The sequence below is a fragment of the Nerophis ophidion genome, linkage group LG22 (genome assembly GCF_033978795.1).
Source record: "Nerophis ophidion isolate RoL-2023_Sa linkage group LG22, RoL_Noph_v1.0, whole genome shotgun sequence".
Taxonomy (NCBI): Eukaryota; Metazoa; Chordata; class Actinopteri; order Syngnathiformes; family Syngnathidae; genus Nerophis; species Nerophis ophidion.
In genome coordinates this window covers 14,447,324-14,461,703 of record NC_084632.1, presented here as the reverse complement: position 1 = coordinate 14,461,703, position 14,380 = coordinate 14,447,324, and the positions used below count along the sequence as shown (strand labels likewise).

The 14,380-nt window shown below is 41.2% G+C and overlaps 1 protein-coding gene across 2 annotated transcripts; it reads left to right on the top strand.

Annotated features, from left to right (window-relative positions):
- The first annotated feature begins 9,567 nt into the window (after positions 1-9,567).
- srek1ip1 (SREK1-interacting protein 1) lies at positions 9,568-14,148 on the top strand. Of its 2 annotated transcripts, none has more exons than XM_061883313.1 (5): positions 9,568-9,697; positions 9,946-9,993; positions 11,460-11,618; positions 11,996-12,068; positions 13,514-14,148. In XM_061883313.1, exons 1-5 carry the CDS (start codon positions 9,685-9,687, stop codon positions 13,755-13,757), a joined length of 537 nt encoding a protein of 178 aa, XP_061739297.1. In that variant the 5' UTR covers positions 9,568-9,684; the 3' UTR covers positions 13,758-14,148. The 2 variants fall into 2 exon arrangements, with proteins under 2 accessions (XP_061739297.1, XP_061739296.1); XM_061883312.1 differs by having other exon boundaries at positions 13,496-14,148.
- Positions 14,149-14,380: the final 232 nt, after the last annotated feature.

Below are 14,380 nucleotides of genomic sequence, written 5' to 3'. Positions count from 1 at the left end.
AGAAGAAAAGTAGCATTTAGAAAAAGTGGCATCCCACAACACTCTTAAATCAAACCCTTTGACTATTACGGATATAAAGTTTGGCATTTGTATAAATGACAGCAATTTAGAAATGATTACTGGTGTACTTATTTTAGGGATTCTATTTACTCCTGAATGAGCTGTTTAAAAATTGCTTGAAGTTACATTTTTCAAACCAAAAAAAATATAACAAGAACACCAGCAGCTAGCTTATGTTACCTTCAGTGGTTTAACAGAATAGATCTGAGTGATATGGAAAATAACACACATGCATACATACACGTACACACACACTCACTATCAATCAATCATCAATCAATGTTTATTTATATAGCCCTATATCACAAATGTCTCGAAGGACTGTACAAACCACTACGACTACGACACCCTTGGAAGAATCCACATAAGGGCAAAGAAAACTCACACCCAGTGGGACTCCAGTGACAATGATGACTATGAAAAACCTTGGAGAGGACCTCAAATGTGGGCAACCCCCCCCCCAGGGGACCGAAAGCAATGGATGTCTAGCGGGTCTAACATAATACTGTGAAAGTTCAATCCATAGTGGCTCCAACACAGCCACTAGAGTTCGGTTCAAAGCGGATCCAAGACAGCAGCGAGAGTCCCGTCCACAGGAAACAATCCCAAGCGGAGTCGGATCAGCATCGTAGAGATGTCCCCAACCGATGCACAGGCAAGCGGTCCGTCCTGGGTCTCGACTCTGGATAGCCAGTACTTAATCCATGGTCAAGGGAGGTAGGGACAGAGGAGAAAAAGAAAAGAAGCGGCAGATCAACTGGTCTAAAAAGGAGGTCTATTTAAAGGCAAGAGTAAACAAATGAGTTTTAAGTTGAGACTTAAATGCTTCTACAAAGGTAGCATCTCGAACTGTTACCGGGAGGGCATTCCAGAGTACTGGAGCCCGAACGGAAAACGTTCTATAGCCCGCAGACTTTTTTTGGGGCTTTAGGAATCACTAATAAGCCAGAGTCTTTTGAACGTAGATTTTTTTGCCGGGACATATGGTACAATACAATCGGCAAGATAAGATGGAGCTAGACCGTGTAGTATTTTATACGTATGTAGTAAAACCTTAAAGTCACATCTTAAGTGCACAGGAAGCCAGTGCAGGTGAGCCAGTACAGGCGTAATATGATCAAACTTTCTTGTTCTTGTCAAAAGTCTAGCAGTCGCATTTTGTACCAACTGTAATCTTTTAATGCTAGACATGGGGAGACCCGAAAATAATACCTTACAGTAATCGAGACGAGACGTAACAAACGCATGGACAATGATCTCAGCGTCGCTAGTGGACAAAATGGAGCGAATTTTAGCGATATTACGGAGATGAAAGAAGGCCGTTTTAGTAACGCTTTTAATGTGTGACTCAAAGGATATATATATATATTTATATATATATATATATTTATATGTGAAGGTTGGACTCCGCCAAGGCTGTCCTTTGTCACTGATTCTGTTCATAACTTTTATGGACAGAATTTCTAGGCGCAGTCAAGGCGTTGAGGGGCTCTGGTTTGGTGACCGCAGGATTAGGTCTCTGCTTTTTGCAGATGATGTGGTCCTGATGGCGTCATCTGACCGGGATCTTCAGCTCTCACTGGATCGGTTCGCAGCCGGGTGTGAAGCGGCCCGGAATGAGAATCACCACCTCCAAATCCGAGTCCATGGTTCTCTCCTGGAAAAGGTTGGAGTGCCTGCCCCAAGTGGAGGAGTTCAAGTACCTAGGAGTCTTGGGCAAGAGTGGATCGTGAGATCGACAGGCAGATCGGTGCGGCATCTTCAGTAGTGCGGACGTTGTATCGATCCGTTGTGGTGAAGAAGGAGCTGAGCCGGAAGGCAAAGCTCTCAATTTACCGGTCGATCTACGTTCCCATCCTCACCTATGGTCATGAGCTTTGGGTCATGACCGAAAGGATAAGATCACGGGTACAAGCGGCCAAAATGAGTTTCCTCCGCCGTGTGGCGGGGCTCTCCCTTAGAAGCTCTGTCATCCGGGAGGAGCTCAAAGTAAAGCCGCTGCTCCTCCACATCGAGAGGAGTCAGATGAGGTGGTTCGGGCATCTGGTCAGGATGCCACCCAAACGCCTCCCAAGGGAGGTGTTTGGGGCACGTCCAACCGGTAGGAGGCGACGGGGAAGACCCAGGACACGTCTGGAAGACTATGTCTCCCGGCTGGCCTGGGAACGGGAAGAGCTAGACGAAGTGGCTGGGGAGAGGGAAGTCTGGGCTTCCCTGCTTAGGCTGCTGCCCCCGCGACCCAACCTCGGATAAGCGGAAGAAGATGGATGGATGGATATATATCGATTGTTAAAAAAATATCGATTTTTTTAATTTAATTTTTTAATTTTTTATTTTGAATCAATCCAACAAGACAATACACAGCAATACCATAACAAGGCAATCCGATTCCAAAACTAAACCCGACCCAGCAACACTCAGAACTGCAATAAACAGAACAATTGAGAGGAGACACAAACACCACACAGAACAAACCAAAAGTAGTCAAACAAAAATGATTATCAACAAAAGTGTCAATATTAGTTATAATTTCAGCAGAGCAGTGATTAAAAATCCCTCACTGACATTATCATTAGACATTTATAAAAATAAAAAAAAGAACAATAGTGTCACAGTGGCTTACACTTGCATCGCATCTCATAAGCTTGACAACACACTGTGTCCAATGTTTTCACAAAGATAAAATAAGTCAGATTTTTGGTTCGTTTAATAGTTAAAACAAATCTACTTTATTGCAATCAGTTGATAAAACATTGTCCTTTACAATTATAAAAGCTTTTTACAAAAATGTACTACTCTGCTAGCATGTCAGCAGACTGGGGTAGATCCTGCTGAAATCTTGTGTATTGAATGAAAAGAAAATCCTTTTAAATCGGGAAAAAATCGTTGTTGAATCGAGAATCGTGTTGAATTGAAAAAAAAAAAAAAGATTTTGAATCGAATCGTGACCCCAAGAATCGATATTGAATCGAATCGTTGGACACCCAACGATTCGCAGCCATAATATATATATATATATATATATATATATATATATATACATATATATATATATATACATATATATATATATATATATGTATAATACACACACACACACACACACACAGAGCTGATTTAATGTGACAAAAACTAGTCAAATGTGTTAATAACGGATATTATTTCTATTATTGTTTGCGCTCAGAGTAGCTATCTTTGAAGGCTAACTTTGGCGTGTTGAGAATTCTCCAACTAGGAAATACGACCTCGGGCCTTCCATTTGAAACTCACTACTAGGAACTTCCCAGTAGAAATCGAACGCAGTACTTCAAAGTTAAATTTAAAAGAGCCCTGTTTGTTTTTTTTTTGCAGATCTTGCGGTTCAATAAAGGAAAAAAAAAAAATAACATGAGTAAAGAACATCCCTGTTTAATGTATATTGTTAGATTTTTAGGTTTTCAGCCCTAGCAATGACTAAAAAGGTGCAAGGAAAAACACGCAGAGATATTTTTTTATTTAAGTCAGTTTTAGGCTTGAGGTTCAGCCCCAGCTAACTCCTTTAAGTTAGTAGCATTGGCTGTTAGGTTTTAGCAACATTAGTTTGGACAGAATTGGAGATGACGTGATCAAATCAGTGTGTGTGTGTGTGTGCGCGTGTGTGTGTGTGTGTGTGTGTGTGTGTGTGGTGGAGGGGGTGCGGTTGGGTGGGGGGGGGGGCACATCTGTCAACATTTTCCATCTGCCAGTGCTGCGACTCTCTGGCTGCCTTCAATTAACCTCCTCCTTACCGACCTCAACTGGCTTAACTGGAAAAGCAATCAGGCGGGGGGGAAAATATTATTTCTGAAAAGCCGAAGTATGATAATTTGATGCGGTGAAAATGACTGCGCATGGAAATAGAAACTATTAAGTGTTAAAAATAATGTGATTGTTTGTCCGAGGTGGGAAAGGTGAAGTCCTCTGGGGGGAGGTTGATGGTTTCTGTGGAGCATCACTGCAGCTGGAGAAGGTAGAAAGTAAGTTTTTTTGTTGTTTTTTTTTTTACTTTAGATGTCATCAAATTCTGTTTCTGTAATATCTAGCGACTATGGCCAACTACACAAATTAGACAACAGCGTTACCCCACCCATCAGTCAGAGTTGCCGCTGACAGTTTGTTTGTGTTTTAGTTTCTCCTCTCCGTGTTTAGTATTTTCTGTCCTTAGTTCCTGTCTAGTGCTCTTATTTTGGTTTAGCTTCCTGTTTGTCTCCCTGTGTCCCGTTTTCACTCAGCTGCGGCTGATTGGCATCTGGTCACACCTGATGTCAATCAGCCAGCTCTTATTTTACCTGCCTTGTTCCTCCAGTCAGGGCTGGATCATTCCATCCATCCATCCATTTCTACCGCTTATTCCCTTTCGGGGTCGCTGGCGCCTATCTCAGCTACAATCGGGCGGAAGGCGGGGTACACCCTGGACAAGTCGCCACGTCATCGCAGGGCCAACACAGATAGACAGACAACATGCACACTCACATTCACACACTAGGGCCAATTTAGTGTTGCCAATCAACCTATCCCCAGGTGCATGTCTTTCTGTCAGGGTTATTTGTTGTCGAACCCCTAGATGCAGAGATGGAGGCAAGCATTGGATCCGAAGACATGATTTAATATAAATAATAGAACAAGAACAAACAAAAAGCACGCATGTGGGCGGAATAACAAACTAAGGGAGCTAGCACTGGAAGCGAGAAAACAAAAAGGAACTTTAGCATGGAAGCTAGAGGATATCAAACAGAAAAACTGGAAATAACTAATGCTAACAGAAACAGCTTACCGCTACGACGACCAGGACAAAATGTAGCATGACAGGTAGTAGCTGTAACAAAACGACACGACAGGTAGCACGACAAGCGTGATATGTGGCAACGACAATACAATGATCCAGGCCTGACTGGAGGAAGAAAGCAGGTAAAATAGGAGCTGGCTGATTGACATCAGGTGTGACCAGATGCCAATCAGCCACAGCTAAGTGAAAACAGGACACAGGGAGACAAACAGGAAGCTGAACCAAAATAAGAGCACTAGACAGGAACTCAGGACAGGAAATACTAAACACACAGAGGAGAAACTAAAACACAAACAGACAGTCAGTGGCAACTCTGACACCATCGCCACAAATAGATTGCAGTTCTATGGGAAACACAGATGTCTAATGTCTTATTTTCTTTTAAATAAATGAAATACACCGGCCAGGGTGCAAGTTCAGCTTTTGGCCGGAGTTGGGATAGACTCCAGCTCCCCTGGAAGAATGGACTGACATGTGGTCATGGCAACATGTGTTTTCCATCCATCCATGCAAACGTTTTTTTTTTTTTCCACCGAGGGCCTCTTACTGAAAAATAAGAGGATGTAGGGGCTACATAGATTTTTTTTTTTTAAATGCTAAAAATAAACATGTTTTTATGTATTGAAGGCCTACTGAAATGAGATTTTCTTATTTAAACGGGGGTAGCAGGTCCATTCTATGTGTCATACTTGATCATTTCACAATTTTGCCATATTTTTGCTGAAAGGATTTAGTAGAGAACATCGACGATAAAGTTCGCAACTTTTGGTCGCTAAGAGAAAAGCCCTGCCTTTACCGGAAGTATCAGACAATGACGTCACATTGTTTTTAATGGGACCCTTCAACAAAAAGAGCTATTCGGACCGAGAAAACGACAATTCCCCCATAAATTTGAGCGAGGATGAAAGATTTGTGTTTGAGGATATTGATTAGAAAAAAATAAATAAAATAAAAATCAAGTTAAAAAAACGCGATTGCATTGGGACAGATTCAGATGTTTTTAGACACATTTACTAGGATAATTCTGGGAAATCCCTTATCTTTCTATTGTGTTGCCAGTGTTTTAGTGAGTTTAATAGTACCTGATAGTCGGAAGTGTGTATCCATGGGTGTCTTGAGGCCAGTGTCTGATGGAAGTCGATGGCAGCTGTATGGATGGCACAAGCTCAGCTGATCTCCGGTAAGTGGCGACTTTTTACCACAATTTACCACGGTCTAGCTCCATCCTATCTTGCCGATTGTATTGTACCATATGTCCCGGCAAGAAATCTGCGTTCAAAGGACTCCGGCTTATTAGTGATTCCCAAAGCCCAAAAAAAGTCTGCGGGCTATAGAGCGTTTTCCGTTCGGGCTCCAGTACTCTGGAATGCCCTCCCGGTAACATTTCGAGATGCCACCTCAGTAGAAGCATTTAAGTCTCACCTTAAAACTCATTTGTATACTCTAGCCTTTAAATAGACTCCCTTTTTAGACCAGTTGATCTGCCGTTTCTTTTCTTTTTCTTCTATGTCCCACTCTCCCTTGTGGAGGGGGTCCGGTCCGATCCGGTGGCCATGTACTGCTTGCCTGTGTATCGGCTGGGGAAATCTCTGCGCTGCTGATCCGCCTCCGCTTGTGATGGTTTCCTGCTGGCTCCGCTGTGAACAGGACTCTCGCTGCTGTGTTGGATCCGCTTTGGACTGGACTCTCGCGACTGTGTTGGATCCATTGTGGATTTCCTTGCCCTTATGTGGGCCTACCGAGGATGTCGTGGTGGTTTGTGCAGCCCTTTGAGACACTTGTGATTTAGGGCTATATAAGTGAACATTGATTGATTGATTGAATTTTCTCACCGAAAACTGCTGGTTGAAATTTGGTCGGGATCCATGTTCGCTTGACTGCTCTGATCCATAGGAAAGTTTCAACTCCGGAAATTTTAAACAAGGAATCACCGTGTGTTTGTGTGGCTAAAAGCTAAAGCTTCCCAACTCCATCCTTCTACTTTGACTTCTCCATTATTAATTGAACCAATTGAAAAAGATTCAGCAACACATATGTCCAAAATACTGTGTAATTATACGGTTAAAGTAGACGACTTTTAGCTGTGTGTGTGCGCAGCGCTCATATTTCCTTACAGTCCGTGATGTCAGGCGTACACGCCATCATTCCGCAACGTTTTCAACAAGAAACTCCCGGATAATTTCAAATTGCAATTTAGGAAAACTAAAAAGGCTGTATTGGCATGTGATGCAATGTTAATATTTCATCATTTATATAAAAACTATCAGACTGCGTGGTCGGTAATAGTTGGTTTCAGTAGGCCTTTAAGTCAACACTCTGTCCGTCAGCATTTCAGCAATTTTTGCTTTACCTTTTTTATACTTTTTTGGCCTACTTTTCAAATGTTTTTAAACTTTTTTTGTGTTCAATTATGTGTATACAATGTGTTGGGGGCCAATGAAAAATTAACCACGGGCTGCGGACACTACATTTTTTTCTTCACATCAGTGTTTCATTTTGTTTATTTGATTTTATCTCAATCTATTGAGGGAAGGTGCTCTGTCCAATGGCGTGTCTAATCTCTATAATTATCAAATTAGATTTGGTTGTAAAATGTTATTGAAATGAGTAATAGAAATGACTACATACGTTATAAAAAGACGTTCTCTTCTAGGTTATTGTCGCTTCCATTAAAAACTTTATTGGTACCATCAATCAATATTTACCATCTCTATTATTGTTTACTTCATGTCCTTGCTTCCTATGTGTCACATCCTCTTGTTGACCTCCACTTTTCAGGCCTCTTAGCGGTTCTCAAATGGGGGTACACGTACCCCTGGGGGTACTTGAAGGTATGCCAAGGGGTACATGAGATTTTTTTAAAATATTCTAAGAATAGCAACAATTCAAAAATCCTTTATAAGTATATTTATTGAATAATACTTCAACAAAATATGAATGTAAGTTCATAAACTGTGAAAAGAAAAGGAACAATGCAATATTCAGTGTTGACAGCTAGATTTTTTGTGGACATGTTTCATAAATATTGATGTTAAAGATGTCTTTTTTTGTGAAGAAATGTTTAGAATTAAGTTCATGAATCCCGATGGATATAAATTACAATCCCCAAAGAGGGCACTTTAAGTAAATGATTACTTCTTTGTGTAGAAATCTGTATTTATAATTGAATCACTTGTTTATTTTTCAACAAGTTTATAGTTATTTGTATATATATTTTTTCCAAATAGTTCAAGAAAGACCACTACAAAGGAACAATAGTTTGCACTGTTATGCAATTTGATAGATCAGAAACTGATGACATAGTGCTGTATTTTACTTCTTAATCTTTTTTTTTTTTTTTTTAACCAAAAATGCTTTGCTCTGATTAGGGGGTACTTGAATTAAAAACAATTTCACAGGGGGTACATCACTGAAAAAATGTTGAGAACCACTGGTCTACAATACTGAAAATTACATCAATAAAATATGAACTTGTTCTTTCATAGAATCCTTTACTTTCTTTCAGGTAAAATTAATACAAGGAGAAAATTTGAATCAGCACCTCCAAGTCCGAGTCCATGGTTCTCGCCCGGAAAAGGGTGGAGTGCCATCTCCGGGTTGGGGAGGAGACCCTGCCCCAAGTGGAGGAGTTCAAGTACCTAGGAGTCTTGTTCACGAGTGGGGGAAGAGTGGATCGTGAGATCGACAGGCGGATCGGTGCGGCGTCTTCAGTAATGCGGACGTTGTATCGATCCGTTGTGGTGAAGAAGGAGCTGAGCCGGAAGGCAAAGCTCTCAATTTACCGGTCGATCTACGTTCCCATCCTCACCTATGGTCATGAGCTTTGGGTCATGACCGAAAGGATAAGATCACGGGTACAAGCGGCCGAAATGAGTTTCCTCCGCCGGGTGGCGGGGCTCTCCCTTAGAGATAGGGTGAGAAGCTCTGCCATCCGGGAGGAGCTCAACGTAAAGCCGCTGCTCCTCCACATCGAGAGGAGCCAGATGAGGTGGTTCGGGCATCTGGTCAGGATGCCACCCGAACGCCTCCCTAGGGAGGTGTTTAGGGCACGTCCAGCTGGTAGGAGGCCACGGGGAAGACCCAGGACACGTTGGAAAGACTATGTCTCCCGGCTGGCCTGGGAACGCCTCGGGATCCCCCGGGAAGAGCTAGACGAAGTGGCTGGAGATAGGGAAGTCTGGGCTTCCCTGCTTAGGCTGCTGCCCCCGCGACCCGACCTCGGATAAGCGGAAGATGATGGATGGATGGATGGATGGAAAATTTGAATACTTTAGGTTTATAACATTTAGCAGAAAGGTTGAAATAGAAAAAAAGTGCCTCGTGTAGTTCCTTAACGTTGCATCTAACTGCTATGGCAAAATATAGTTTGAAATAAAAGGTCAGTATTCACGACTCTTTGTGACTGTTTATATTTTTTTCTAACAGCATAAGACTGTGCAAGGGTACCTAATGCTGTGGCCTGCCAGTGACCCTAATTTGCGAAGCAGTGCGACATTTAGCGTTGAGATTTAGTACGGCAAGACACATATTGTCGCGCTTTCTGCTCTTCTGTGGCTGGTGTTTAATGTCAATAATGTGTTCAACATCCACAGTGTTGTTACCATACATTTATCATCAATAAAAAGTGCAACGAAGAAATTAATAACACGGATATGAACAATAAAACGCATGTTTTCCTTGTATCAAGGGGAGGACACAAATAAGGGAACACATGACGGAACAACACTTTCTAGCATTTTTCCTTCCGGTCCTATTTTGAGTGGCGGACGGCAAGACTTGTTTAGCTAGTTTCGCGGTGCTTTGTTCGTCTTACGATAATAATGGCTGTTCCGGGTAGGTATTATATGATTTAAATCATTATATTTGTGTACAAGTTTAATTTTTATGATTAAATATACTCCACAATTGTGTTCGCTATTGTTGAAGTTGCTTTTACAAGCTTAAACAGTGCTCTCCTTCGGTGTAAGTAGTGGCACTCATTTTCTTAAAAATGTAATTTTAACGTACCTACAATGATTTACTTTCTGTGATGCCTTGTTTAGTTGACACACTCTAAACTATGTTTTTAAATTATTATCCAGGCCCGAATAAGGACAACATCAGAGCTGGGTGCAAAAAATGTGGATATCGTAAGTAAACATGTTTCTAGCTTTTCTACAATACATTGGGTTTAAAGGCCTACTAAAATGTCCATCCATCCATCCATTTTTTACCGCTTATTAGCTTTTGGGGTCGCGGGGGGCGCTGGCGCCTATCTCAGCTACAATCGGGCGATGTGATTTTCTTATTTAAACGGGTATAGCAGGTCCATTCTATGTGTCATACTTGATAATTTTGCGATATTGCCATATTTTTGCTGAAAGGATTTAGTAGAGAACATTGACGATAAAGTTTGCAACTTTTGGTTGCTAATAAAAAAGCATTGCCTTTACCGGACGTAGCAGACGATGTGCGCGTGACGTCACGGATTTTAGGGCTCCTCACATGCTCACATTGTTTACAATCATAGCCACCAGCAGCTAGATCGATTCGGACTGAGAAAGCGACGATTTCCCCATTAATTAGAGCGAGGATGAAAGATTCGTAGATGAGGGAATTTAGAGTGAAGGACTAGAAAAAAAACGTAAATAAAAGAAAAAAGGCGATTCAGATGTTAGACACATTTACTAAGATAATTCTGGATAATCCCTTATCTGATTTTGTGTTGCTAGTATTTAGTGAGATTAAATAGTACCTGAAAGTCGTAGGGGTGTGGCCACGGGTGTGTTGACGGCAGAGTCTCTGAGGAAAGTAACGGCAGCTGCAGCAGGACGGAAGCTCCGCTGATGTCTCCGGTAAGAGGCGACTTACTACCACAATTTTCTCACCGAAAACTGCCGGTTGACATGTAGTCAGGATCCATGTTCGCTTGACCGCTCTGATCCATGGTAAAGCTTCATCTTCGGGAATTTTAAACAAGGAAACACCGGCTGTGTTTTTGTGGCTAAAGGCTATAAGCTTCCCCCATCCATCTTTCTGCTTTGACTTCTCCATTATTAATTGAATAAATTGCAAAAGATTCAGCAACACAGAAGTCCAGAATACTGTGTAATTATGTGATTAAAGCAGACTACTTATAGCTTGGATCGGGCTGGAAAATAATGTCCGCTACAACCCGAGACGTCAAACGCACTCGTCATCATACCGCGACGTTTTCAACACGACACTTAGCGAGAAAATTTAAAATTGCAATTTAGTAAACTAAAAAGGCTGTATTGGCATGTGTTGCAATGTTAATATTTCATCATTGATATATAAACTATCAGACTGTGTGGTCAGTAGTAGTGGGTTTCAGTAGGCCTTTAATATATGATCATTTGAAACTTTCATCAGGCATGATGTCACACGCAACCCAGGTACCTAAACATGGCACCATTGGATTTTTACATGGATATGGTGCCCGATAGGACTGTTAGATTTGATCGGTCCCAAAAAAGTACCAGATTCGGTACCCATACCTCCATACAATGCAACTCCTTGTCTTTTCTGTACCACTTGTCTTCATATGTATCATATATATATATATTAATTAATGTCCATACCTCTATGTTTTTAGCGGGCCACTTGACATTTGAGTGCAGAAACTTTGTGAGAGTTGACCCCCAGAAAGACATTGTCCTGGATGTAAGCAGCACCAGCACTGAGGAGAGTGAAGAGGAAGCCCCTCCTGTTCAACGCAACGAGAAACTGGGCAGAAGCGGGCCTCGCCGTGGAGGTAAGACAACATTACTGTGATCACACTTTAAAAGTACCCCTTGATAAGTCGTAAGTGATCTGATAAACATGACGCTTTCCACAGCTGGATTTGATGCTACCTGTTTGCCCTTGCTCATAAACACATTATAATGGGACTTTCTGTAAATGAAGATTGTCCTTTCAACTCAGCACATTAGGTGGCGGTTTGCATTGTAACTCTGCCTCTTAACAGACCACACACCCCCCTACACCCCAACCACAAAAGGATTATAGTCCTGTGAGAAACACTGATGTTGTCTGCAATGTGTTGTTGCTTATACTGCGGATTGTTATTTGGTCTACTATTAGTATTTTTTTTTTTTATTGCCTGTATTTGTCTGACTTTCCCTGTGTTAGACTCTCCAGGCGACAATCGTAGAAAAGAGAGGCACAAGCAGAAGAAGAGCAAAGACCGAAAAACAAGAAAGAGGTAGATTACGTTTTTTTTGCGTTAACAACTACAGTTCTTCCACAATGAATCCGGAAAAGAATTCACAGTGCTCCACTTTTTCCACATTTTGTAATGTTGCAGTTTGCAACGTATTTAAAAAAAACAATCCGAGATGCGAAAATGTTTTTTTTTTATTCTGCCAATTTATTCAAACTAAAAAAGTATTCACAGCCTCTGCTCAGTACTTAGTTGATGCACCTTTGGCAACATTTACAGCCCCAAGTCTTTTTGAATACAATGCTACAAACTTGGCACACATGAATTAGGGCAGTTTGATCCATTCCTCTTTGCTGCACTTCTCAAGCTCCTTCAGGTTGGATGTGAAGTGTTTATTTATCCAGGATGTCTCTGTACATTGTTGCATTCATCTTTCCATTTATGCTTACTAGTCCCCCAAAACCATCCCCACAGCTTGATGCTGCCTCCACCCTGCTTTTTCTGTAGGGATGGTACTGGCCTGGTGATGAATGACGCCTGGTTTCCTCCAAACATGATGCCTTTCTCATGGTCTGAGAGTTTTTCTAGGTTCATTTTGGCAAACTTTTTACTAAGAAATGGCTTCTGTCTGGCCACTATACCACACAGGCCAGATTGGTAGATTACTGTGGAGATGGTTGTACTTCTGGGAGGTTCTCCTCTCTCCACAGAAGAATGCTGTAGCTCTGACAGAACTTGGTCCCCTCCCTAAATAAACTAAAATGAATGCAGCAAAGTACAGAGACATCCTGGATGAAAACCAATGCTTCCCATCAAATCTGATAGAACTTAAGAGGTGCATGAAAGAGGAATGGGCAAAACTGGCCAAAGATAAGTGTGCTAAGCCTGTGGCATCATATTCAAAAAGACTTGAGGCTGTAATTTCTGCCAAAGGTACATCAACAAAGTATTGATCAAAGGCTGTGAATACGAATGTACATGTGATTGTGTTTAGTTCGAATACATTAGCCAAATAAAAAAATCATTATCACATTGTCATTGTGGGGTATTGTCTGTAGAATTTTGAGGACAAAAATGAAATTTGTTCCATTTTGGAATAAGGCTGTAACATAAAATGTGGAAAAAGGAAATGCGCTGTACATGTATGAGCTTTGATTTGTATTTTTACTTGAAAAAGTGGCGGGGAGGTTCGTTTTTTGTTTGTTGCCTTGCCTGCTTCATTGGAAAAAAACACTTTAAATGGTTTCCACAAAACTTTGTAATGGAGTACTGCATCTGCTAAGGTAGACACCAATATATTGTAATTATATATTTAGTTTATCAAAACTTAGTGGACATAACTTATTCTCCTTTGGTGGTTGTTAACCACTTTTATTGATCATTGTTGCCACCTTTGGAACTGTATTAAAGTATTATTCAACTGCAGTATGCAACTTAAATAACTACACCTTTTAAATATAAATATTTAGGGCTCTTTTGCTTCTCAGGTCTTCTTCAGCTTCAAGTGATGATGATGATGAGGCCACTAAAAAGAAAAAGAAGCGCAGCAGGTCCCTTTCCACGTCGGATGACGAGGAGCGAAGAAAGAGAAAGAAACTGAAGAGCCACAAGAAGAAAAGTAAGAAGAGTAAACGGGAGCATGGGAAGCATCACAAGAAGAGGCAGAAGAAGAAGAAAGAGGAAAGCTCCTCTTCCTCCTCCTCCACCTCCACTGATTCAGACAGTGACTGAGCCGTGTCATGGTCCAGTATATTTTTTCATTCCAAAGTCTCACAACTCAAAGGGTCATGGGAACAAAAGGTTTTAAGTTCCTAGATGGTGGGTTCCAAGCATTGGAGAAGTATTCTTAAGAAATAGCTTTGTCATATTTTCCCCCCTTGTGAAAATTACGAAGGCTATCTCGGAAAAGTGTGTAAAAAAAAAGCATAAAACAGGTAATTCTTGTGCTTCTCTAGACAATCGCGGGCCATGCCATGCGTAATATTCTTCAACTGTTACCTTTTTGAAGAGTTATACGCAATTACCACATAGGTTATTTGATGGCGGGACATAACGAATTATATCCCAAGTTACTTTTTGTTGTACCTGACTTCAATAGGCAATAAAAAAAAATGTTTTTTTATCTGTTGGCCACTTTTACTAATCTTTTTTGTATCCAGTCAATTAAGATGACAATTACACAAACTATATAGATGTTACAACAGCGCCATCTTTTGGAAATTTGTAAATAATATTACATTTGTTAGCAGCAGCAGGCCTTGCGTTTCCCATTGAGGTCTTCAGTGATGTCCGACATCAAAGATTACCTCTCAAAATACCATATTTGATGTCCCCACATGACCGTTGCTGGAGTA

Excerpts from the sequence above, each read along its gene's own strand:
- srek1ip1 (XM_061883312.1), top strand. Across the intron at positions 9,994-11,459 it reads GTGCAAAAAATGTGGATATC|CGGGCCACTTGACATTTGAG; the intron begins GTAAGTAAACAT and ends CTATGTTTTTAG. Across the intron at positions 12,069-13,495 it reads GACCGAAAAACAAGAAAGAG|GGCTCTTTTGCTTCTCAGGT; the intron begins GTAGATTACGTT and ends ATAAATATTTAG.